Here is a 22,533-nt window from a genome sequence, read left to right on the forward strand (position 1 = left end):
GGTTTAACTGTTTTTTTTAATATATATATGTGTATCTTCAAAGAGGGTCAGTTAGTCTGTATGTGTGTATTTATGTCTTTATATGTAAAAATTCTGACGTAAGGTGTATTTTTTGCTGTTTCTTTTTTATTTGTCCTTGTGATGCATTTTTGTTATCTTAGGTTCTGATATGAATAAACTTTATCATTATTCCAGTTTCAAATTAATTGTAGTGAAGTAAAAAGCACAGTGTTTGCCCCGAAATGTAGTGACAACATTTTTTTGAAGCAACATACAATGAAAATACTCAAGTAAAGTGCAAATAACTCAGACAGTACTTCTTCTTCTACTGACATAAAATAACACAAAGCACATTTGTTTTCCTTACATCAACTGAGCCCTTGATTTTTCTAACCACCTTTTTGATATGACCAGTGTTTGTGTTAGTTGAGTGGGGACATAAGGGAAGATGTGGAGACAGGGTGGAGGCAAATGAGAGCTATGTGAAAATGGGGCCATTTGGCCTAAAGTGTGAAGCCTCACACACCTATTTAACAGAGCAAGTCACCACTGTGGGCATTTGTAGCAAAGAACGGCCGAGAGATAGGAACAGAAAAAGAGACAAGAAAGAACTGAAACCTTTAAGAAGAGGTCTCTGGTACACCAGAAGAGCGAGGACACTGTTTAGCTGCAGACGGCTGACGTAAATCTGTAAAAGAGACAGGAGACAAAAAGAGGTGAAGAGTGAAATGTTATTTTGCAGCAGGTGAAGAGGACGAGAAAAGGGACAAACACTGACCAGGAGAATGCTGAGCGTGGAGATGTACCCCAGTTTGGCTCTGGGACCACAGAGGATTGGAGACTGCTTTTACAGAGGTGAGAGAGGGAGTGTGTGCATGAAAAAAAGAAGTGATTTAATACTTTTAAACAGTTTGCTTCAAAAAACTAAAACATTCTTACCCGTCAAGCTCTTTTTAAAGGAGCCACCGCTGTGTCTGGCCAGGAGGTGTGATGGGGTTTTTACTTGCAGCTCTCAGACCAGAGATGCTCTGAGGCTGAGGCCTGAGTCAGAGAGCTGCAGCACTATTAACCTTATAGCTCAGAAATGTGAATTAGTTAGCTTTTACAATAAATTCATTACATTAAAGACACTAAAATTGCTTTTTTATCGTGTATCCACAAAGGAAAGTGGATTCAGAGGTACACTCATTTCTTTTGTGGGTAGTGATGATTGTGTTGTTGAAACATTGATTGTAATCAATGATATTTTAGTCCTGGTTGAGTTGGCAATTGAGTTGAGCAGTGCAACAAAACAAGGTCACGTTGTAGGTATGTGTAGCTCGGCAATTTGAATCCAGGGTGGGAATGGTGAAGTCCTCCACTAACTGGGTTTGATATCATTGAAATTACAACTTTCTAATCTCTAAATAAATTCATGTATTTCTTTAAATGTAAAATTTTTACTGTTTCCCTGTTATCTCAGATCGGGAGGCTCCACCCCACATGCCTTTGTTCCCTCCCACCTGTGATGCTGCAGCCAAGGCCCTGCCCCCGAGGCTGCTGGCCCCTCCCCCTGTCCCCAATGAGCCTGCCACCAAAACCCAAAAAGACGAGGTGAAGATGGAGCTGGAGAACGCATTTCTATGGAAACAGTTCAGCTCGGTGGGCACAGAGATGATCATCACAAAGAAGGGCAGGTGAGAGAAGACTGTAGAGTGCATGTGACCTCTGACTTCCTGCACCTTTGTTTTTATCCTTATTTTCTAATTCTCCCATACTAATAAAACAATAGATTAACAGGTGACAAGAATAAGTATGTGATTTCTTACTTTCCCTTTTATCCTCACTTTCCCAGACGAATGTTTCCCGGGCTGAGGTTGAAGCTGTCGGGCCTGAATCCATCTCTACGTTACATCCTCCTCTTGGACATCATCCCAGTGGACAACTCCCGCTATCGTTTCCAAGGTGGTGGCTGGCAGGCTGTTGGCGGGGCAGAGGCAAGGCTACCAGACCGGGTGTTCATCCACCCAGACTCCCCCGCCACAGGTGCACACTGGCAGAGCCGCACCATCTCGTTTCACTTCGCCAAGCTCACCAACAACACACTGGACTCACAGGGACATGTAAGCGCTGCAGACTGACCGACACAGCACAAATACAGCACAAGACCTTCACTGTAAACTTTTCTCTTTATGGTGCACTTGGAGCCAATCGCTTCTCTTTTATTTCCAGATCATCCTACACTCGCTGCATCGCTACCAGCCCAGAATTCATGTGATTGAAGCCAGAGACGTGCTGAGGTGGGGCGGAGGGCAGCACTCCTTTGTTTTCCCTGAGACCCAGTTTATCACAGTCACCGCCTACCAGAACAACAAGGTACCTTAACACTACATTTCTGAAGATTAAGCCGATGTTCCCATACAAACTCACTTGCAATGAGTGCAGTTCAAGATTTCTATGCACCAGTATCTGGAGCGGCAGTCGCAGAGCTCTGACCATAACAGATTCTCTCATTCTGTTGTTTTCAGATCACAGAGCTGAAGATCAACTCCAATCCCTTCGCTAAAGGCTTCCGTGAAGACGGCATGAACAGCAAAAAGTAAACACCCACACAGAAAGACACACATACAGATACATTTCATTCACATTGTTGCATACATATCAAGGAGAGTCTAAACTCCTTTTTTCCCCCTCTGCAGACAAAGAGATGCAAGACAGAAGCGCAAAATTGCTGTCTTGACAGAAACCCTGGATATAGGTAAGTGGGATAACCAGACTTACACTACTTTAAAAAGTTCATTTGGGTAGTTTTATTAGTATTACTGTTACCTGGTATTTCCTGAAACATCTCCACCTCTCCATTTGTCTCTCTCAGTGAACTGTGATCCATGCGACTCCACTGAGCTTTTGCCACAGCCCACCACCACCACCACCACCAGCACCGCCACCGCCAGCGCAGACCTGCAGGCCCTGGCCCTGGCCTCTCTGCCGCCACTGCCTAACCCCTCCTGTGGGTACAGACCAGAGGAGGCCTCCTATCAGGACACGCCACTAGACCTCGGTCAGGCATTCATGGCATCCCAGATGTCTGACATCAGCATCTCCATGGCCAATGGGATGCAGGAGACACCAGGAAGTGAGGTGGCAAATAGCATAATTGAAAGGTGGGTTTGTGTGATGTATGAAGATTTTAAATGCTCAAACTCTCAGAACTCACAGATGCATCCACTTGCACAATATTATCATATTTTCACGACATATTCAGTGTAATTTCTTCATTTTCTGTATCATCTAAACACTTAATTACACTGGAGGAATAATTTAACCTTTATTTAAATAAATAATGACTTAAATAAACTGCTTGATACCATTTTCATGTTGTCTGTTATTTCTTTATTGTTTCAGCACTAACATGAACTGAATCTAATATAATTTTCTATTTATTTTTCTCCTCTACAGATCAGACACTATGAGTGAACCAGCTTATACCTCCAGCTTCCCTGCTGCTCAGGCCAACTCCTCCTCTTTCCCCTCAGCTCCTCTTCCTCAGTCATCCTCCTCCTACCCCGCCCTCCCCGTCCCCGACCCCTCGGATACATCCGATCCTCCGCCCCCCATCCCTCCTATCGACTATCCCTCCATTCTCTCCTCCTCACCCACGCTCTCCTCCTCCACCACCACCACTCCCTCTCTGCAGCAGACTTCCTTCACCTTCCCCACTCCGCCTCCTTCCAACTCCTCCTCGCCACAGCCACTCCTTTCCTCCTCCTCCTCCTCCCCTCCCTCCGCCAACACCTATCACACCATCCCAGAGATGATCAGCCCCCACACGACTACGGGTGGCTCCTTTCCTGCCCCACCTTCTGCATGTCAGTCAGGTCTGCAGGACCAAATGTCCGCTCATTCTCTGCTCACCCAGCCCGGTCAGCCACTGCAGGGTGAAGCTATCACCAGCGGAAATAATTCACCCAGCGATCAAAGCTCAGCTGCATTTATCTATCCAAATGTCCTGCCCACAAATCCTGATCCTGCTCCAGTTGTTGCTCAGCCTCTCCCCAACCAAACCCACCTACCAGCTCACAACCTGCCCTGCTCTCTACCCACACATGGTGCCACCATGTCGTTTGCCTTCCCCTCTGTCCCTCCACACATGCAAAATCTCTCTTTTCCGAATGTATCTCCCAGCCCTGCCCACCCTGCCTTGCACCTCCCAAATCTGAGCCACCAAGCCCCAGCTCCTTCCCTTGCTGCTGCCTTCCCTCCCTCCTCCTTCACTCATCCGTCATCCTCCCTTCCTCACCCTCCTTTCCAACCCTCCTCTTGCTTGGCTGTCACTTCTTCTTTCCAGCAGTCCGTCTCCTCCGCTCCACCGCTCCCTCCAACAGCCCATCCTCAAAGCTTGCCCAATCCTTCTGCGTCCTCCTCCACCTCTTCGTACCCTCCAGTTGAACTAGGTGCCATCCCTCAGTTCAATCCTCCTGCCCCCTATCGCCCAGAGATGGTACTGCACCACCCGTCTCTTCTCCCTCAGCTGGATCCAACTCTTCCCTCCTCCACCCCTCCCCCGGCCCTGTATCCAGCCTTTCCGTCCTACCCTCTCCGCCTGTGTCAGGACCCTCACTCGTCCCTCTCCATCCCTTTCAGGCATCTGTACAGACAACACCAGCATGGCCACACCCACCCCCAGGGGTCCTACCTGGACATGAGCACAAGACCTGTGTTTTAAAATGTAGCAATGTTAATGGTGACAAAATGTTTTGGCCTTATAGCGCTTTTAGGGGTTTTTAGCAATTTGTAGCATTAGTTCAAGTAGCCCAATGTACTGTGAGTGTGCGTGTGTGTCCTCCTATGAACTGAGATGAGAAACAGATTATTGAAATTGATGCAAGTGTGTAAATAGCTGTTGAAGATTTTCTTTTCAAATATCCATTCCAGTGTGAAAAATTAAAAATGTATCTTTTCCAGGCTTTTGTTGTTCAATTCTTTTCAGCTGAAACGTACAACTCAAAATACTCAAATATACTAAAAATGACTGTATAGACCAAAAATGGAGCTCTCTTTTTTTTTTTAACTAAACTCTACATGTTTGGATTACCTGTCAAAAAAAATACTTGTATTGGCTTTCTTGGCAGGAGTTAGATGTTTGATACAACTCATCTATTTGACTTTTCACTTGACTTTGTATGCAGTTTTCAAAGACTCTAAAATTATCTATCGATCCGAACTATCTGAAGACACAATAAAGCTCAGTAACTAACATGTTACATCTATCGTGTTACAGCTATATATTATAACACAACTATTTATTGACTGCTTTACATCAGATTCTGTGAGCTATTTGTAGGTTTTACTATTGCTACATAGCCAGTGAGAGCATTAACAGCTGTTCACTTCCCAGTGTAGAAAAACCGCTGTGAGTTCAATGTCAAGCTTCATTGCTTTACTTGCGAAGAGCTTTCTCCAGTGGTGGAAAGCAAACACCAATGTTATCTCTTGTGTCTACCCCCCCCCCCCCCCCATTATAACTCTTGTCTTGTAAATGCAACAATGGCCAAAGCTTTTGTCAAGTGATAATCACTACTACCTGCTCCTGGCAAGAAACCACATTTGACAGCAGAGAAAACTACAAATAGATAAATACAAACTACAAATTTGTGTTATTCTGTGATGTATCGTCCTTGAAAGAGGATTGACCACAGGAAATAGACTAAAGGGTCGACCAGATATTAGGATAAAGTGAGGTGCATTACAAGCAGAATTTTGCCTTACAGTTTCAGCTAACTAATAAAATTTATGACCCTCTCTATATTCGTGGGATACATTTTTTTCTTTACAACTGTCAAAATTTGCGACTCTATAAAAGCGCCATTTCTGGTAACAGCTGCTACCAAAATAAAGTATGTTGGATCACCCTTAAAAAAACTGGACAGAGTTAGGCTAGCTAGCTCTTTCCATTCATTCTACTTAGCTAAGCTAATTGTCCGTAGCTTCATGTTGAATGTAGGCTACCGACGTGAAAGTTGTATCGACTTTCTCATCTGTTTCCCAAAATGTCAAACTATTCCTTGTAGGATAGATGCAGGGTAACATATAGTCCAAAAATTGTGAAAATATCTCAGACACATCTTTTTGTGTATTATGATTATAGCCATCTTCCCTCTCTAACCCAACCTCTGACCTCACTCCTTCCAGAGCCCAATTTCTTCTGCTCAGTGACATAAACATTTTAACAAGTCAGTTAACCCCTTTACCAACAAGAAGACCATCCATTTCTGTACCAAGATGCACTGAATTACGACAGATCGGAGCAAACTGTTTTGACTGCATTAGAAGTTTTTAATTACTGCATGATTATTCGAGAAGCCCCCAATTCTTTAGTAATGAAGCTGAGAAATAGGTCAGCCGCCACCAATCAGAGGTGTTAGAGGACTTTCAGTCTGTCGGGTCAGAGATACATGACAAGGATGGTGGGAGGCAGTTAATCATTCCCTCTCCTGTTTTACTGCTTTGCTTGGTCTTTTAGGGGAAATATGTTTTTTCACTTTTCTCTCTGGGTCAAGGAGGGATTTTTTTTTTTTCATTAAATAGTCTTTAACTTGACGTTAATGTGTTGTATTAGCATTCACAAAGCTTGTACAAAAATTGTTATTATTCCTGACTGAATCTCAAACTTTAGCCCTGTTTTACATTACAAAACATAATTGTAATTATAAATGCAGTGAGGTGAAGGCTGAGAATTATATTTGACAGATTTTTGAAAGGTCTACCATCTGAGTCGCTGCTTAGAAATGCAATTTACAGCCAAATATAGAGGGGGAAGAGGCCAGAGGGAGGAAAAGCAAGATCCATACATGAGCTGTTGATGCCCATTTGGTTGATGTCAAACCCAGAGAACTCTTGTGTGTTGATGCTAAGGGTCAACTTAATGTTTACTCATTTTTCCAAGTAGTCATTCATTAACCAGTGAGTAAGACAAAAGATGAACTTTACTGGGTCACCTGCAAACCCTCAAATTCCACCTGCTTAGCTTTTCACCTTTTACGTCTTCCACTTTTAGGAAGGATGGTAAGGTGCGTCTCCTGACTTAATTCTTTGCAATTTCATTGTCAATTTCATATGCCTTTGTTACTTTTGGAGTATCCTTACAGACACCTCGTTCAAATTGTCTCCGAACTTTTACTCACTGATCTCCTCAAAGCTGTTTTGTTTTTGTCATGTTTTAAACTCGTTTTTTCTCCATTTGAAACTCTGGTTGTCACAGTTCATTCTTGTCAAATTCCCTGACCGCTCCATGCTGCTGTCTTTTCTTTCTCCTCTTCCAACAGGTTGTGGCATGAGGGGATCATCACTTCTTGCTGAGCTGGCCACTCAGACCCTGATAATGCCTCTCTGACACCCTGGATTATTGTCTTTCTGTTTAACTCACAAGTCAGATACAGCTTCTTCTGAGCAGAGGGGACACTCTTCAAAAATACAACAAAGGAAGATTTAACACTTCAACCCAGCTCCACCTGCAAGCTGAGTTAGTGACATATACGAAGACCCACATATATAGACTTAATCCAGGGAGGATGATCTGCTCTCGCTTGCGCCCCTCACTCTCTCGCCTATTGTCGCCGAGGCTGCTGGGTACTGCAGCCCCCCGGACGGTGGCGGCCAGGCAACCTGACCTTCTCTCAGCGACTCTGGCCTTTGAGGATCACACTGCCTTCAGGGTGAAGAGTTTGGGTGAGCTGCTCCGTGCTCTGGGCATCTTCCGCCTCTGCTCCTTCCCTGTGCTGGTTAACAACTGTGGGAAGGTGAGACATAATTTGTTACTCTTGTTCATTATATGGAGGAAAAAACTATGAATTATTAAAGACAAGTGATGGGCAGAGAGAGATCTTATTCTTTCCTATTCTTACAATTGATTCCTTATTTTGATAGATGGTACTTTAGTGTAATGTTGCACAGTTTGCACATCAGTCTGAATTCAGTCATAAAACAGGTGAGAAAAACATGTGGCAAAGCTTCTGTGCCTGTATCTTATTCTTCTTTTTCATCTCTTCTTCTTTCAGCTAATGTCTGTAGCACGCACCCTCCTGGGAAGGAGGGGGTTTTCCCTGCTGCTGCGGCCCACTGTGTATGCTCAGTTTGTGGCCGGAGAGAATGAGAGAGAGATCTCTCAGTCCATGGAGAAGATGAGCTTGCTGGGACTGAGGCCCATGCTGGCGGTGCCTATCGAGGAGGATCTCGGAGAAAGCACCGGGTATTGGCTCATTTTCACACACAGTTTGCTCAAGTCTCAGACTCTTTTTCATCAGTTGGATTGGCGTTAAGTGAAGGAGAGGAATAAACATTTGCTTCATTTATTGCTGAGCTTGACTTTTACATAATTTCCACAGCTACTGAACACATTTTTTCCTGCATGATGATGTTACAGTGACAGAGAGCTGCAAAACACAACATTTTAGAAAAAAGATGAACAAAACCAAAAACATTTAAATATTCCATGACACAAAATAACAAGTGATTGCACAGTGACCTCTCACCAAAATTTCAGAAAAATTGACAAAACAGAAACCACAATGACATCCCACTGAATAAAAACAGGAAGAGAAAACTGAGAGTGGATAACTTTGCTCAAAGAGAACTAGCAAATGCAGAAACAGTGGTGGTGCAGCGGTTTTTCTTCAGTATGCTCACGTTGATGTGGTTATTGGGATTTATCTTTGTGGCGCTGCTGTGCCAGCAGTCCTGTTAGAAACTGTCAGTCTCTGGTGCCACTCAACACTACAGCACTAAGACCTTCTGCATCCTGTTTCAGCGATAGTCCATCTGAGTCTATGTGCAGCCATGATGTCCTGTGCAGTTAATTAAAGTTAGATTTTCCACCAAATGGTTGTGATGTGTGTGGGAAGGCACAGAACTGGGTGTGAAATTATCCTACAGAGCCTGATAAATTTGGTACAGAGGAATCAAACACATGTAAAAACCTGTCGACAGCGTGAATGTGATTATTACACGCGGTGTTGTCTTCCCTGTGAGGAAACAGTCTGACCTGGACTTGGTGCTTTTCACTGAGAATTATTTGCCAATTTGGTGCTGATTTAGGATTGAATTATGGATATAACACCAGCTCCCTCAGTAATTCAAAAACAGATCAGTTTGCTTAGTATTTAGATACAGATGAAAAGCAGTCCATGTTATTTCCTGTCTGCCTCTGTATCTCAAGTACAGCACATAAACCTCATTCTCACTCCCACTGAAAACACATATTTCTGATTTGTCCAACCTCCACGCGTCTCTGCGCTGCTGTTGTGCAGTGAGATACTCTTGCATGTTCAAGTGTGAAGTCCAACGCAGCCTTATGTGACCGTCTGTCACCTCCAGAGAGAAGAGGTATGACGACAACATGGAGGCCATGCTGGAATGTGTGCGAATGTCCCACAGCAACGCCTGGAGTAGAGACCCCATGATGCAGCTGAAGATCACAGCCCTGCTCAGCCCAGAGCTGTGTGTAAGGCAGCGTTTTCCATTTCAGAGTCACCATTCATGCGTTTAGGGAAGTTAGTTTCCTGTCCATTTTGAGTTGAACTCCTATTAATATATTCTCTACAAACAAGCGTTGACATTTTTTAATTACCTTTCAAATGCTTTTTCTTTTCCTTTTTCAGTAAATAGGGGCACTGACATTTGATTTTATGGTATACTGATGACATTTATTGTTATTATTATTAATGTTGTTGTTATAAGGAAAACCAGTTGTGAAATTTCCAGTTTTCTGAGGCCATATGAGAACCATGACACACTGTGTGGTGGACCTGAGCCAAACAGTCGCAGAATGTAGTTCAATGCGTGGGAAAAAAAAGATAAAAATACACACATCAGTGTTCACAGCTGTGAACCTCCCCCAGTATTTCCAAGCATCTGCTCTCTTTTTACTGTGTAGACACTGTGTGTTGTGATAAGACTGTACTGCTTGTATCAAGGTAAAACTCACAACCCTCATCGCACAACAACCATATGACCTGAATCTCGTCGTGAGAGCCATGGATGGAGAGGTACGTCCACTTTCCATCAAACGAATCCATTATATGCATATACATATATATTTACAATATTGATGGGGTTGATACTGATGTCAACTGACTGCCTCTTTCAGCCAATCAACTTCCCCGGTCTAGATGAAAGTGAAGCTGCCCACTTCCTCTGTGGTCTTCAGAGACTCAACAAAATAGCAGAGGTACAGATTTGATGGCTTGTGGGAAATTTGTATGACATGGGAGCGACTTGTCAAAATGATTTTGTTTCAAATTATGTTTGAATAATGAATTATTGTTTTGCATCACCACTCTGTCTGTGCTTTGTGTCTGCTTCTTGTCTTTCTTAGGCTAGTGTAAACAAAGTCCGAGTCCTGGTTGATGCAGAGTACACCTACATGAACCCCGCCCTCTCTCTTGTCACCATGGCGATGATGAAGAAGTTTAACAAAGATGGTGCCTGGATTTGGAACACGTATCAGTGTTACCTGAAGGCAAATACCATTATTTCTTTCATCATTTTTACTGATATCAACATTTCTTTTAATTGCACTGAATACTGTAAAACTACACCGTACATTATCAAATACTCCCCTCTCCATCTGTGTTTTTCAGGAGTCCAGGTCCCTCCTGTCAGAAGCTCTGCGTCTGTCCAAGAGCGAGGGTTTCTGTCTGGGAGTCAAGCTGGTACGAGGAGCCTACATGGACAAAGAGAGGAAGCTGGCAGAGAAAGAGGGTCGTCAGGACCCCATCCACCAGTGCTGGGAGGACACCAACGTCAGGTGCAAAGGAGGCAGCAGGCATTAGTTACAATCATGCAAATACATCCCAGACAATGACAAAACATTAACAACATATATTTAATTTAACTCTGTCTGGGTTCAGTCAATTTGACCAATGTGCCTGGATTTACACTAAAAACTTTTTATCAGGATTGAAATCAAATCAAATGCATTGCTTTGGAGGTGGGATGAAGGCCTGATGCACACACTGTAGAAAAGTGACTCGAAAACACAGGCTTTACTTCTGACAGTGAACTTGACTCTGACATGTCATTGTGTTTGTGCAGTTATAACGGCTCGCTGGATGTGATGCTGGAAGTCATATCCCAGAAACCCGAGCGCTACAGGATCATAGTCGCCACTCACAACGAGGAGTCAGTGAGACGAGCTGCCACACGGTCAGACCCTGTGAAGTGAAAATCACCTTGTGTCAACTTGGTGTCATACTTGCGATAGTACACACAACTTCAAGCAACTTACCATGGCAACAGATATTTAGTGTCCAATAATTCATAGCTTTTTTCATGTTTGAAAATGAAATCTCCCTACCCTGAGCTTACATTCAGCTTGATGCTGTGTATCAGCGGTTCCCAACCTCTGTGGCTTATGACCCCCTAAAACAAAATGTGTACACGTATATGTACTACTTGTGATCAGTTTTTAAAGACTGATTTCTAAATAATAATAACAACAACAACAATAATAATAATAATAATAATAGTAATTTTCATAGCATAAATTAGTTTTTTTCTGCTCACCTGTTTTGCATGGATGGGTGTATGTTACTATGTAGTGTGATTACTAATAATACACGACTCTAAAGGCGAACCCTTAGCAGTCAAGTTGCATTGTGGGTAATGTGGGTGTCATTACTTTGACAAAAAAAAACAAATAAAAAAAAATCAAACAATGTTATTATAGGAGTGCAATGCTAAATTAGTGGAGTTTGATCATGGCCCATCAAATTTATCTTGTGACCTTTAGTGGGGGGCTCGAGCCCCAGGTTGGGTACCACTGCTGTATATGATGTAGGTTTTGTGTTCATCACCTTCAGGATGGAGGAGTTGGGGATAGACAAAGATGGAGGTTCGGTGTGTTTTGGCCAGCTGCTGGGCATGTGTGATCATGTCTCCCTCACACTTGGTGAGCTGTTCCTCTGTTGGCGTTCTTTACATTTTCTGCATAAGGTCTTGTGTCTTATTCAGCAACTGCATTCAATTCAACATTTATCAACACTTATCTTTGCCTTTGGAGAGATTCATATACAGCTTTAATGATTAATATGATCAGTCATCTTTTTTTTTCATTTCATCTTCCCTCACCATATCTCTCTCCCCTTCCCTCCAGCTAAGGAGGGTTATTCTGTGTACAAGTCAGTGCCATACGGCTCAGTGGAGGACACGCTGCCCTACCTGGTGCGTCGGGCTCAGGAGAATCGCACCGTGTTGCAGGGAATCCGCAAAGAGAGGGACCTACTGAGGCAAGAGCTCCAACGCAGACTCCGCCGGAGGCTGAGTGGAGGCAGCTAGTGGGCCACCAGCTCAGAGAGAAAACAGAGATGAGGCGGTGGTGTGAGAGTTACTGTAAACTCTGCTGTTGAACACATTAGAAAATGTGTAAAACAAGGAAGCCACATGGGAACACTTGAACAAAAGAAAAATCCAAATCCATGTACACTTAAATGTCTAGAGGTTCTGTGATTGTTGCACCCAAAGAGCTCATAGAAAAACTACAGCCCAGGTTCTACTGATGATGTTTGACCTCAACAACAAGGTGGGTAAACTGAACAATGACCTTACGACAACCGAGAACAATAGGCGCAACAATGTGTTTTGATGAGTTTGATACACAGGTTGTATCAAAAAATACATTTCAAATACCTGATATTGCTGCTGTAGACTGAAAACTGTCAACATCTGTTTTATAGTAATAAACTACTTTGATGTATGGAAGAGATTTCATTTCATTGCTTGCCCAGCAGTACATTTGATTAGTTATCCATGTAATTACAAATACATCACCAAACAACAAAAGCTGTTGACAAGGCTTGGTGTGGATATTTATTTTAAAATACAATTTTAATAATTTTTTTAAATCAGATTTCAATTGGTTGTTAGAAGATTAAACTTATGAGACTCACTAGCCGGGTTTCTGTTGCAGTTTTACGTAAAATAGAAGCAGCTTTTTATAAAAGTTGACAAAACAGTTGCGAAGCCTATTTCTGTTGAGTGATGTTATGTGAATAAATCTTTATTTTCTCATCTCGCGATATCACTCCAATTAAACGTTATGACTGTTTTTCAGCAGGCTGCCCATGCGTTATCTACCTCTTAGTTGATCTTTGGACTCCAGCTCACTTTACCAAAAAGAAAACTCAAAACACACTGTTTATTATTGTTTATTTAAGTATAATTCAACAATACTTGACGTGTCTGTCGCCTGACTGCACTGCCACAAGCTAGCCACACTGCAATGCCCTTATTGTACAATGTTCTAGTATCAATAACCTTTAAACTCTTCATGTACTGGAATATCACCCAATGCAGTTGCAGTGAGAAGGCCTTGTACCGCAATGACTTTCAGCTGTTTCAGGGCCAGTTTTGAGTCAAATGAGGGAGAAGAGCACACAGCCAAGTGCCAAGCACAGAAACCCAGGTGGTGTTTGTTGTTATGGAATGAAGACTAATTCAGATAGCAAGACTGAAATCTGCACGTTCCAAGCTCAGTAGTTGCTTTGGTTTTGATTTCTGTAGCCGCCTCGCTGGTATCCTCCTTTGTTCTGCTGGTAACCACCTTTCTGATCTGTCAATGTGCAAAGAGGAAAATATGATTATCTATAAGAGAACACATTGCAGCATTGAATCAGATGACAAAAAGCTAATATTTTTTACCTGATATTAGTCTTTTGAAGGTTTACAGAGTTTCAAATGGAAATATTCAAAATAGTAGAAGCTGCCTTATTCTTAATTTCATTGTATGCAGATCTTATGAATGATAATAAAGGCTTTCTAATTCTAATTGTTAACCTGACATTGTAAACTATTACAAGTGAGTTCGTGATTAAGTGCAAACAAACTCAGTCAGCAAGACGGTTCACAGGAGCAATGAATTAACAGCAAACAGTCTCTGCTGAAGATCAGAGGCATGTTGTGCAACCGTTGTGTGGCTTAACATACCTCTCTGATAGGACTGTTTCTGCTGGTAACCACCTTTCTGATCTGTAATGCAAACAACAACCAGTTAGCATTTTTCTAAGAAATCACCACTGAACCTGTAATAGTGAAGACAGCATGTGGGATGTTCTAGGAATTTTAAAAGATGTAGTAATCATAGCTTTCGAGAAGTACTTAAGTGACTTATTGTCATTGGCAAACAGGGTGAAAACGTATATAGTATATATGGCATGCAGTGAAGTGTGTTGTCTCAACTCACCTCTGTTGAAGTAGCCTCCATAGACGCCCTGTTTGAGGTCAAAGACGCGCTCGTTGTTCTCCACCAAGCTGCCCAGTTTCTCGGCCAGCTGCAGAGCCATGTTCTGCAGGGAGGTGGGCTCTGTGCGGTGCATCACAACGGTCTGTGTGGGCTGGTCGAGCGATGCCTGTTGGGAGAAGAACACAACAAAAAAATTACTTTTTGATAATTTTATTTTGGATGTGTAGAGACGAGGTGGAAATCTCAATCGAGACATTCTGATGCATCTATTCTGATTAAAATTCACTACAGAGCAGAGCAGCCACGACACTCACCATCAGCTCCTCATTGATGATCATCTTGCTGATGATGCTGTGAACTGTGGGTATCTCCAACTCAAACATCTCAGATAGTGTCTGCATGCTGGAGGACAGGCAAAAATTATATTGACACTTTTTCCCCCAGTAATAAATTCTCAGTGAGAAAAAGTTGAGGTTAAGCTTTGTTAAATGATCAGGTTTGCATTAACACCAGTATGCAGAGCAACACCTGAGATTACAGCCATTTCTGGTCTAAGCAAATACGAACTGAAACACCAGCTGAAAGCTCAAAATGTATCTTGTGCTTACCTGATGGAGTCGTATACACTGCTGTACGTGAACAGATAAGTCCTCAGCGACTCCTCTTGGATCTTCCTGTAAAATTCATTAAAATTAAGTTATATAGAGCAGCAGAATGAATTTCTATTTCTAAATAGTAGGTCACTAAATACTGAGTTCTCAGATCATTAAGACATAAGTTGTAACACAATCTAAATCACAGCTACCAGTAGTTACTGGGATTTTCACACAGCACAAAGGCTACTTGATGAGGCTGAATGAATGGACACTTGAAGATAAATTTAGTGATGGATGATAATAATGGTCTTTCCTCACCTGACAAGCATCTCACGTACTCGCTGAGTCTCGGGAAACAGGTCCCAGACCTTACTGTTCATCTTCTCATTGATGATGAATGAGTGGCAGGTACGCCAGTCTCCCATCTTCATGGCCTTGCTGGCGGCCACCACATGCTCCCTCATGCTCTCTGGGGGTCCTGGAGGACAAAGGCAGCTACAGTTATCCTCTCTGCGTTCTGTATGGATTTAACATACTGATGTAAAGAGTTATTAGATGACATGTTTCGTACCCAGCAGCGGCTGTCTCTCTCCCACCCTGAGCTGGTGATGGAACTGCTTGCTGATCATCCTGCGGCGGGCGTCGAACTCATGGGCGGCCATGTAGGGGATTTCCAACAGCATGGCTGACACCAGGTACACACACTCCAGCAGCTCCAGGTTGATGTGCATGTGGAATGGCACCTGTTGGGGGGGGGGGGGGGGGGGGGGGTCCAAAGCAATGTTATGATAACCATCCAGTTCAGTCACATCAAGCCTGGTGTTAAAGTGGAGGCTCACTTGACACACTGACACAATATCTAGCTCATCTGGTCCACAGCTGTGGCTGAATAACAAGTCATCTTAGTCATTTTCTATTTGTGTCAAAAGTGTCTTTTGTTACAGCTCCATCACATAAACTGATTCTACCTAAAACACCTCCTAGGTTGTTCTGAAGGTGACAGATAAGTTAAGTGAAAATCTCAGGCATCAACTGTAATAGAGGTCCTTGTTTATGAAGCTTGTAACCAATAACAAAATATATCTCAACATTATCTAAGTCATGATTTTACTGCTTCTGTAGGACTCACTTGTCTTCTCTTTTCAATTTTCTCCTGCTCTGCGTTCCTCTCCTGCATGTTCCTCATGAGCAAACCCTGACCCAGGAGCTCCTTGGCGCGGCCAGACGACTGGATATCCAGCAGGGCATTGTGGGCATCTTTAATCATACCCTGCCTAAAGGCGCAGATGCCCAGTTGGACCATGGTTCTGTTGTACAGGATCTAGGAAAAACAAAAATGAAAACAAACAGCAGGTTAGTTTTCTCATTCAGGATTTATTCTTGCAAGTGAACAAGCCCTCTTGTGTAGGGTGGTGTCCATCTGCCTACCTGCACGGGCGGGTCAGCGTGCTGGATGTTGTCCTGCAGGTGGCTCATCAGCATCAGGTCACGGGCCTGGTACCAGCGTGAATGCAGAGCGTGGTGGTAAATGTGGCAGAGGATAGCGCAGGTACGGATACGGTCAGTGCGATCCTTGGCATAGATGAACTTGCAGAGGCGGTCCATGATCACAGCACTGTCCTCCCCCTCGCTCTCCTCCTGGTCCTGCTCCGACTACACAGCAGACAGAGAGGCACGACTCCACACATTAATCTCACTAATAAACTCACAAACAACCTCATGACAAGACACCGTGTAGACACATTAACAAATTCACACACAGACACATTTCCACTTGAGTACCTACTCCAGCTCGCTCTTCTTTATTTGGGTCATTTATAAATTTTTGCCTCATCATAGCAAAGCGGTGTTAATGATGTCGAGTCTGCTGTATGACTTCTGTGCTTTTCTCACCTTGGTCTCTCCCTGGATGCCCAGGCTGCGCCGGTGGGCCTTGTAGTCAAACTTGTAGTAGGTGTGCATAATCCTGCGCAGGTAGACGCGGCAGATCTCCTCTGTACTGCCTTTGTTCTCCAAGTAGGTGAGAAGCCGGTCAATGATGCCACAAACCCGCCCCTCATCCTTCAGATTGTCGACATATTCTGGAGAAAGGGTGGAGAACGGAACGATGAGCTACTAGGACGAGCTGTTGAGAGTTGCTGTTGTAAGTTTTCCGGTATAGCTCACCTTGCGAGTGGGGATCAGTGTTCTGCATGATCTTGGTAAACTCTTCATCCATCCTCTCCACCAGTGTTAAGATGCATCCACGAACTCTGAATGGCTGACACACAAAATAAAGATAAAATTTTATTTTCCCATACCATACTCTATCTGGGCTTTAAAATTAAATTAAAAATATGCAGACAACCCTGTAATATACAATATGATGATATGATGATGATGCCATCCAAAATTTACCAGGAATGAAAAACAGAAGAGAAAAAGAATGAGATACCTGTTCAGAGATGCCCAGATTCTCACTGTCCTCTGCAATGTTCTCCCCAATGAAGATGTTGTTGTTCTCAAAGAGGATGTCCAGCAGCTCGTCTATACAATCCAGGCACTTCTTCCACATATCGGCCTAAAGGTAACATAGTCAGAATAATTCAATTGTAAACACCAGGATTAGAGTCCCGGTTTTTTAATCCATAACATTAAACAGACAGTTAAACATATTCTGCTAGATTTAAGCAGATGTTTTTGATGCTGGTTCCGAATTTGATCATTTTTAACATTGAATATCATAATGAATTCAAATAAGCCAAAAAATATAAATATGCATACTGGGTCTTTATTTTGTATTTTATATTGCAAATCCTTTAGATTTATTTTTTCAAACTTTTCCAGGTTATAACATTTAGAAAAACAGTCGCTCCTACCTTCATGAAAGCTGCCAAGTTGGGGTTGTAGTCATACAGAGAAGCAATGATGTTGAACTTAATCTTGACCAGGATACCTTGGCCCAAGTTATGCTCAGCAGCAATGGCTGCCAGAGCATGGAGCAGTTCAATCTGGGCAGCCCTGTTACAGGGAGAAGAAAAAAGCAGATGGATTGGAGATTAAAGCAAAGAAATTGCTATAAATATCTACAACAACGACTGTATCTTTGAAAGTAATATATATTATATAATTACACAGGTACAGGGATTGCTGAGGAATCTGGTTATTCTTCACTGGTTAATTAGGACTGTAGTTTTTAATGCCTATGATGACATTGTCCATGAGGTCATGTTTATAACCATTGAGATATTTTATATTATATAGATATTACATCACATCATTTCTTGCAATTTTTTGCAACTTTCCAACTTTGCTGTTTTTTTGCCATAAAATGTTTCTCTGTGCAACTTGTTAATATGACTGAAAATGATTATCCTTGATATGAGCATTAGTTACTTGAAGATTAGTTACTAATACCATTTTTATTTATGAATGCAATGTGTGGCCTTATTTTCTATGAATTGGAGCGTTAGTGAATGATGCAGTGTTACCTGTCTGTGCCCTTTTTGCCTCTTGCTTGCAGGATCTCACTCAGCTTCTTCACGACCACTGCAGTGTTGATCTCTGTGCCTTTGGCAAACATCTTGGGCTTTTCCTGATAGAATGAATAAACCACATAACATAAATATTGATTATTTGTTGATCCATATTATTTGGTTGTTTCTTTTGAGGCAGGTTGTTGTTTACAAGCTCTTTGAAATTTTTTAATCAACTGTAATTGTGTATGACAGTTTATCACGATTCTCTTTACCATGATTGAATATTTCTGCCCTGAGAAATAATTTCTGGCCTTGGAATGAAATCATGTTAAAATGCATTATATAGAATTGGGGCAAAGACAAATAATGATGTGGGGACAATCTATTGTTCCAAGAATGGTATCACAGTCTCTTTACCTTGACCAGGGGGGCGCCTCCCTTCACTTTCTCCCAGCCTCCCTCAACCTCCTCTCCTCCCTCCTCCTCAGCCTCCTCCTCTAGCCGCTCCTTCTTCTTGGGCTTCTTCTTCTTCGAAACCTTCTTTTCACTGGACTTCTCAGACTCCTGGGTCCTGAGGACAGACACAGAGTGTGTGGGAGTAAGGTATTTACAGTTTACATGATTGATGATGATTTGACTTGACAATTTCCTTTAATTTCAACTGAATCAAAACCTTTAGTTCTGCATATTTGATCCTGTTATAAAACTGAAAAAGATGTGCAGAGGGAGACTCACTTCTTGAGGAAGACCACAGCCAGGGAAGCGCTCTTTCCCTCCCCTTCATCTGAGCTCTCGCTGCCACTGTCAATAGTGTCTGAGCCCCAGTCTTCATCGTCATCATCGTCATCACTAGAAGAGGACTCATCCTGCCAGAGAAAAGCTCATTAGCTCAGGCATCCTCTCACACAGGAGCTCATGAGCACAAGAATTAGCGTCAAGTTCTCTCTGAAGTACATTCTTATACAACATGCCGCTCTCTTACCCCGGACCCCTTGGCAGACTTGAGGAACTTGCTGGCGTCTGGGGTGGCTTCAGGCTTTTTCTTCAGGAAGGACTTGGCTGATACGCCTTCATCACCTCCCTCTCCATCACTCTCAGAAGAGGAGCCTTATGGAACAAAAATCAGGATGAATTTTTAGAGATGATGCTCGCACTTATTGAGCATAACCAGTGTCTTAACATTCACCTGTGATCTTGACAGCAAGCATAAAAAATCTCTATGTTTTTTAACATAGTTTAGTACAGACTGCAAAGTTGCTATACGAGAGTACTATACTAGTGACATTTTTTCTTCCGTAGTAAATAAAGAGCTATCTGTGACTTTTTGAGGTGATAGAACTAATGCTGTTATTATCATTATTTGTAAATTTAACTAGTTTCATAACTTGTAGAGTTAATTAAACTCCAGTTTGAGATCACATATGATCTTGACACATAAAACTGCATCCATCTTTACATACATAACACTGAAAACAGACATTGTGATATATTTATGTGACTAATGTTTGTAGTTTATCCAGTGATCTAGGTGCAGGTACAGGACTCTCTGAGGCTTTAAACCTATTCTACATGTAAACATGTTTCTCCCATCCACGCTGATGTTAGGATGATCACTTTGCAGTCTGTTTAATTTCTTGTATGCTTTTGCAGAGTTCTGGTGATTTAACATAAAAACATATATAAACAGCAAACTTACCAGAATCCTCTGGCTCCTTCTCCTCCTCCTCATCTGCAGACTCCTGTGGGTTCTAACAGACACAGAAGACATTGAGAATGTTATCTTATCTTTCATAAGTCAGGGGGCTCTCTTGCAGCGTTGCCCAGTTGATTACATTTGGACACTGCCCAGTACAACCACGGTCTGATCTGTTGACCACTTAAGTTTTACTGGAGGGGGGTTAATTGACTTGTTAAATGAGCAACTCAGTAGTGGCAATTCAGAATGGACAAATGCTGCTCTTTTGCTACCCCACATGGATCTATTTTGCAGGTTAAACAGCTAACTTTTGATCATAATCTGCCAACAGTGTTGTTAGTCCAGACAATGTTCTCTACGATTTGAAACATAGAACCACTGAGGGAAAGTTTCCTTATTTACCTCCTTGTATGCAGCGATTTCTGTTTCATAGTCCCTGTTGTACTTGCGGATCTTCTGACGCAGTGTACTGAGGGCTTTTGCGTTGTTTTTGTTCATCTTCTTCTTGCCCTCTTTGTCTTCCCAAAGCTGCCAAGAAAATAATGTTAATTATACTATACTTCTACAAAAATAAGGGTATGGGACATTAAACTTGTCAGAATGCATTAACCAAGGTTAATATCCTTTTTTTTTGCTGCAAGTGAAACAACAAATGTGTTAAATTACAAACCTGGTTCAGATAGTCCTCCAGGTCGGCAAGAAGACGGATATAGAAGGGAGGAACACCCTCTTTGTCCACTATGTTTTTGCTTTTGAGGAAGGCTCGACATAACTGCTCAAACTCCTCCAGACATTTGGCCATGTCACGAATCTTCATAGCATTGCGGATAGTCTTGATGAGGTTGGTCAACTCCTCAAATCTGAGATTGAAGAATAAATGCGTTCAAAACAAAAACGGATAAAAACAACCTGTACAGTTTATAAAGGTATACTGCTTACAAGATACCAAACCAACCTTTTGTCTTTGGCGCTGCGCACCACTCTCTTAGTGTCCTCCTCATCATCACTAAGAAGCAACGACCTACGAAACAACATGGATGTGTGAGATCACAATAAAAAGTACAATTTGAGTCCTGAAAATGGGATTTATGGCAAGTTGCACTGACTGTTTGAAAGTTGTCCCGGGTGCTTTAGGGGTGATCTCATCGCTGGACGAGGACTCCTCTGACTCACTGTCAGACCCGGTGGCAAAGAAACGAGACATTGTTGAAGGAAGCTGTCAATCTGTAAAGACAAAAATCACGTGTGAGAAATGGTGTTTTAAAAATTACAGATTTGTTGACATCTGTGCTATATAAAATAAAAACATTTAATGTTGTGCTGTGCGTTCACTGATATAAATTAGATGTAAATGAAAACTCATTTCCTTATAATTGAATAAACTTGCTTAAGGCAAGAGTACAATGGCAATTTTGAGTTAAAAATTAAATTATTAACACACTAACTAGAAAAAAGAACACCCTTCAGCTGGTTAATTAAGTAAGACTGTATATGAGACATCACAACACAGCTGTTGCTATTTCGATAGATATAACGGGGCAGAAATAACACTTACTGCCCTGTTGACAAGATAAATATTATTTAGCTAGCAAAGAGGAAAGCGGTGCTCGCTAGAAACACTTTACTATGCGCTGGCAACGCACACTTCAAAGACTTTGGGAGCCAGTGTAAAACATTTAAAAGGTTAACTCGACATAGTTTGACCTGCTTGCGGTGAAAGGTGCAGTTTTCCAAACAAAAGTTAACGGGGCTGCATCCACCGTCACTTAGCTAACGTTATCTAGCTTTGACAGATGGATCAGCTACTAGCGGACAATATGACTGAGCACACAATGCATTTAAAGATACAGATTTTCCACAGAACATTTTTACAAAAATCTACATCATGTAAAAAAAAAAAAATATATATATATATATATACCGTGGACTATTACTCAACAAGGCTGATAATACGACGCTAACGCTAACGTGGCTTGGGTTGTTGCTATGCTAACGCTAGCTCCACCGGAGAGAGAGCACCGGGCCTCTCCGCATGTGTAACCGGCGAATACACTTCTCTAAAGCAGCAAATTACCACACAATGTAATCAAACATTGATCTAAACGCACCTACGTCCTTGAGAAAGTTATCCTGCGGTGTGTCTGTTCACTTTGAATCGTTATAAAATCCAGTTTTGCTGCACAGCGGCCACAGAAAAAAGGCGTGCGACAGCCTTGCCGGGCACTTGCGTCAGGAAAGGACAGGAAAGGAAAAGAAGTGCTTCCGGGTCATGTTGCCACCTAGCGGCCGACCAGGTGTAAAACCATTCATCTGTTCTGGATCCCGTTGTCGACACACAGTAACTCAGGATATTAAAATGCAGTGCACAATTAGCTCTTTAGCATATTTATTTCAAATATCACACATAGACACAAACTCAAAATACCACACAAACCATAAAGAGTCTTCAGCATTTGTTTATTTTTAGCTCCATATTAGAGGGTATACACTTCATCACACAGCATCACACATACACAGTAACACCATTGTCCATCAGTTTGCTTTAATATTTACCTTGGTAGTGGAAAA

General features: G+C 42.3%; 3 protein-coding genes across 4 annotated transcripts; 2 read left to right on the plus strand and 1 right to left on the minus strand.

Annotated features, from left to right (window-relative positions):
• The first annotated feature begins 678 nt into the window (after window positions 1–678).
• tbx6 (T-box transcription factor 6) lies at window positions 679–4,936 on the plus strand. The gene is made up of 8 exons (XM_071462991.1): window positions 679–855; window positions 1,463–1,676; window positions 1,835–2,102; window positions 2,212–2,355; window positions 2,508–2,578; window positions 2,679–2,737; window positions 2,855–3,143; window positions 3,439–4,936. The coding sequence occupies exons 1-8, from the start codon at window positions 786–788 to the stop codon at window positions 4,703–4,705; spliced, it is 2,382 nt and encodes a 793-aa protein (XP_071319092.1). The 5' UTR covers window positions 679–785; the 3' UTR covers window positions 4,706–4,936.
• A 1,923-nt stretch (window positions 4,937–6,859) lies between these two features.
• On the plus strand, window positions 6,860–12,735 carry prodh2 (proline dehydrogenase 2). Its single transcript, XM_071462193.1, has 11 exons — window positions 6,860–7,049; window positions 7,305–7,778; window positions 8,037–8,227; window positions 9,352–9,478; window positions 9,951–10,022; window positions 10,124–10,204; window positions 10,352–10,495; window positions 10,617–10,783; window positions 11,071–11,181; window positions 11,838–11,926; window positions 12,131–12,735. Exons 2-11 carry the CDS (start codon window positions 7,551–7,553, stop codon window positions 12,310–12,312), a joined length of 1,392 nt encoding a protein of 463 aa, XP_071318294.1. The 5' UTR covers window positions 6,860–7,049; window positions 7,305–7,550; the 3' UTR covers window positions 12,313–12,735.
• A 430-nt stretch (window positions 12,736–13,165) lies between these two features.
• On the minus strand, window positions 13,166–22,215 carry eif3c (eukaryotic translation initiation factor 3, subunit C). 2 transcript variants are annotated; one of them, XM_071462191.1, is made up of 23 exons: window positions 22,074–22,215; window positions 21,072–21,189; window positions 20,921–20,986; window positions 20,636–20,825; window positions 20,368–20,493; window positions 19,966–20,017; window positions 19,252–19,376; window positions 19,005–19,135; window positions 18,687–18,840; window positions 18,282–18,385; window positions 17,670–17,811; window positions 17,246–17,371; window positions 16,978–17,071; window positions 16,705–16,892; window positions 16,240–16,464; window positions 15,941–16,132; window positions 15,383–15,554; window positions 15,130–15,289; window positions 14,824–14,889; window positions 14,530–14,617; window positions 14,216–14,381; window positions 13,960–14,001; window positions 13,166–13,585 (listed from the first exon to the last, which is right to left on the minus strand). In XM_071462191.1, the coding sequence occupies exons 2-23, from the start codon at window positions 21,167–21,169 to the stop codon at window positions 13,506–13,508; spliced, it is 2,787 nt and encodes a 928-aa protein (XP_071318292.1). In that variant the 5' UTR covers window positions 21,170–21,189; window positions 22,074–22,215; the 3' UTR covers window positions 13,166–13,505. The 2 variants fall into 2 exon arrangements, with proteins under 2 accessions (XP_071318292.1, XP_071318293.1); XM_071462192.1 differs by having other exon boundaries at window positions 22,078–22,206.
• Window positions 22,216–22,533: the final 318 nt, after the last annotated feature.

This window comes from Trachinotus anak, unplaced genomic scaffold (assembly GCF_046630095.1).
Source record: "Trachinotus anak isolate AG129_WGS33_773 ecotype Australia unplaced genomic scaffold, CSIRO_AGI_Tana_v1 ptg000025l, whole genome shotgun sequence".
NCBI classification, from domain to species: Eukaryota; Metazoa; Chordata; class Actinopteri; order Carangiformes; family Carangidae; genus Trachinotus; species Trachinotus anak.

What these genes read in the sequence shown, in the direction of transcription:
- tbx6 (XM_071462991.1), top strand. Translation starts at nt 786, where the DNA reads ATGCTGAGCGTGGAGATGTACCCCAGTTTGGCTCTGGGACCACAGAGG. An exon ending in GACAGAAACCCTGGATATAG is followed by an intron (nt 2,738 to 2,854) that starts GTAAGTGGGATA and finishes TGTCTCTCTCAG; the next exon opens with TGAACTGTGATCCATGCGAC. An exon ending in GCAAATAGCATAATTGAAAG is followed by an intron (nt 3,144 to 3,438) that starts GTGGGTTTGTGT and finishes TCTCCTCTACAG; the next exon opens with ATCAGACACTATGAGTGAAC.
- eif3c (XM_071462191.1), bottom strand. Translation starts at nt 21,169, where the DNA reads ATGTCTCGTTTCTTTGCCACCGGGTCTGACAGTGAGTCAGAGGAGTCC. An exon ending in GAAGGAGCCAGAGGATTCTG is followed by an intron (nt 19,377 to 19,965) that starts GTAAGTTTGCTG and finishes TTGTTCCATAAG; the next exon opens with GCTCCTCTTCTGAGAGTGAT. An exon ending in ACGCTGACCCGCCCGTGCAG is followed by an intron (nt 16,133 to 16,239) that starts GTAGGCAGATGG and finishes TGTTTTTCCTAG; the next exon opens with ATCCTGTACAACAGAACCAT.
- prodh2 (XM_071462193.1), top strand. Translation starts at nt 7,551, where the DNA reads ATGATCTGCTCTCGCTTGCGCCCCTCACTCTCTCGCCTATTGTCGCCG. An exon ending in GATCTCGGAGAAAGCACCGG is followed by an intron (nt 8,228 to 9,351) that starts GTATTGGCTCAT and finishes TGTCACCTCCAG; the next exon opens with AGAGAAGAGGTATGACGACA. An exon ending in GACTCAACAAAATAGCAGAG is followed by an intron (nt 10,205 to 10,351) that starts GTACAGATTTGA and finishes TGTCTTTCTTAG; the next exon opens with GCTAGTGTAAACAAAGTCCG.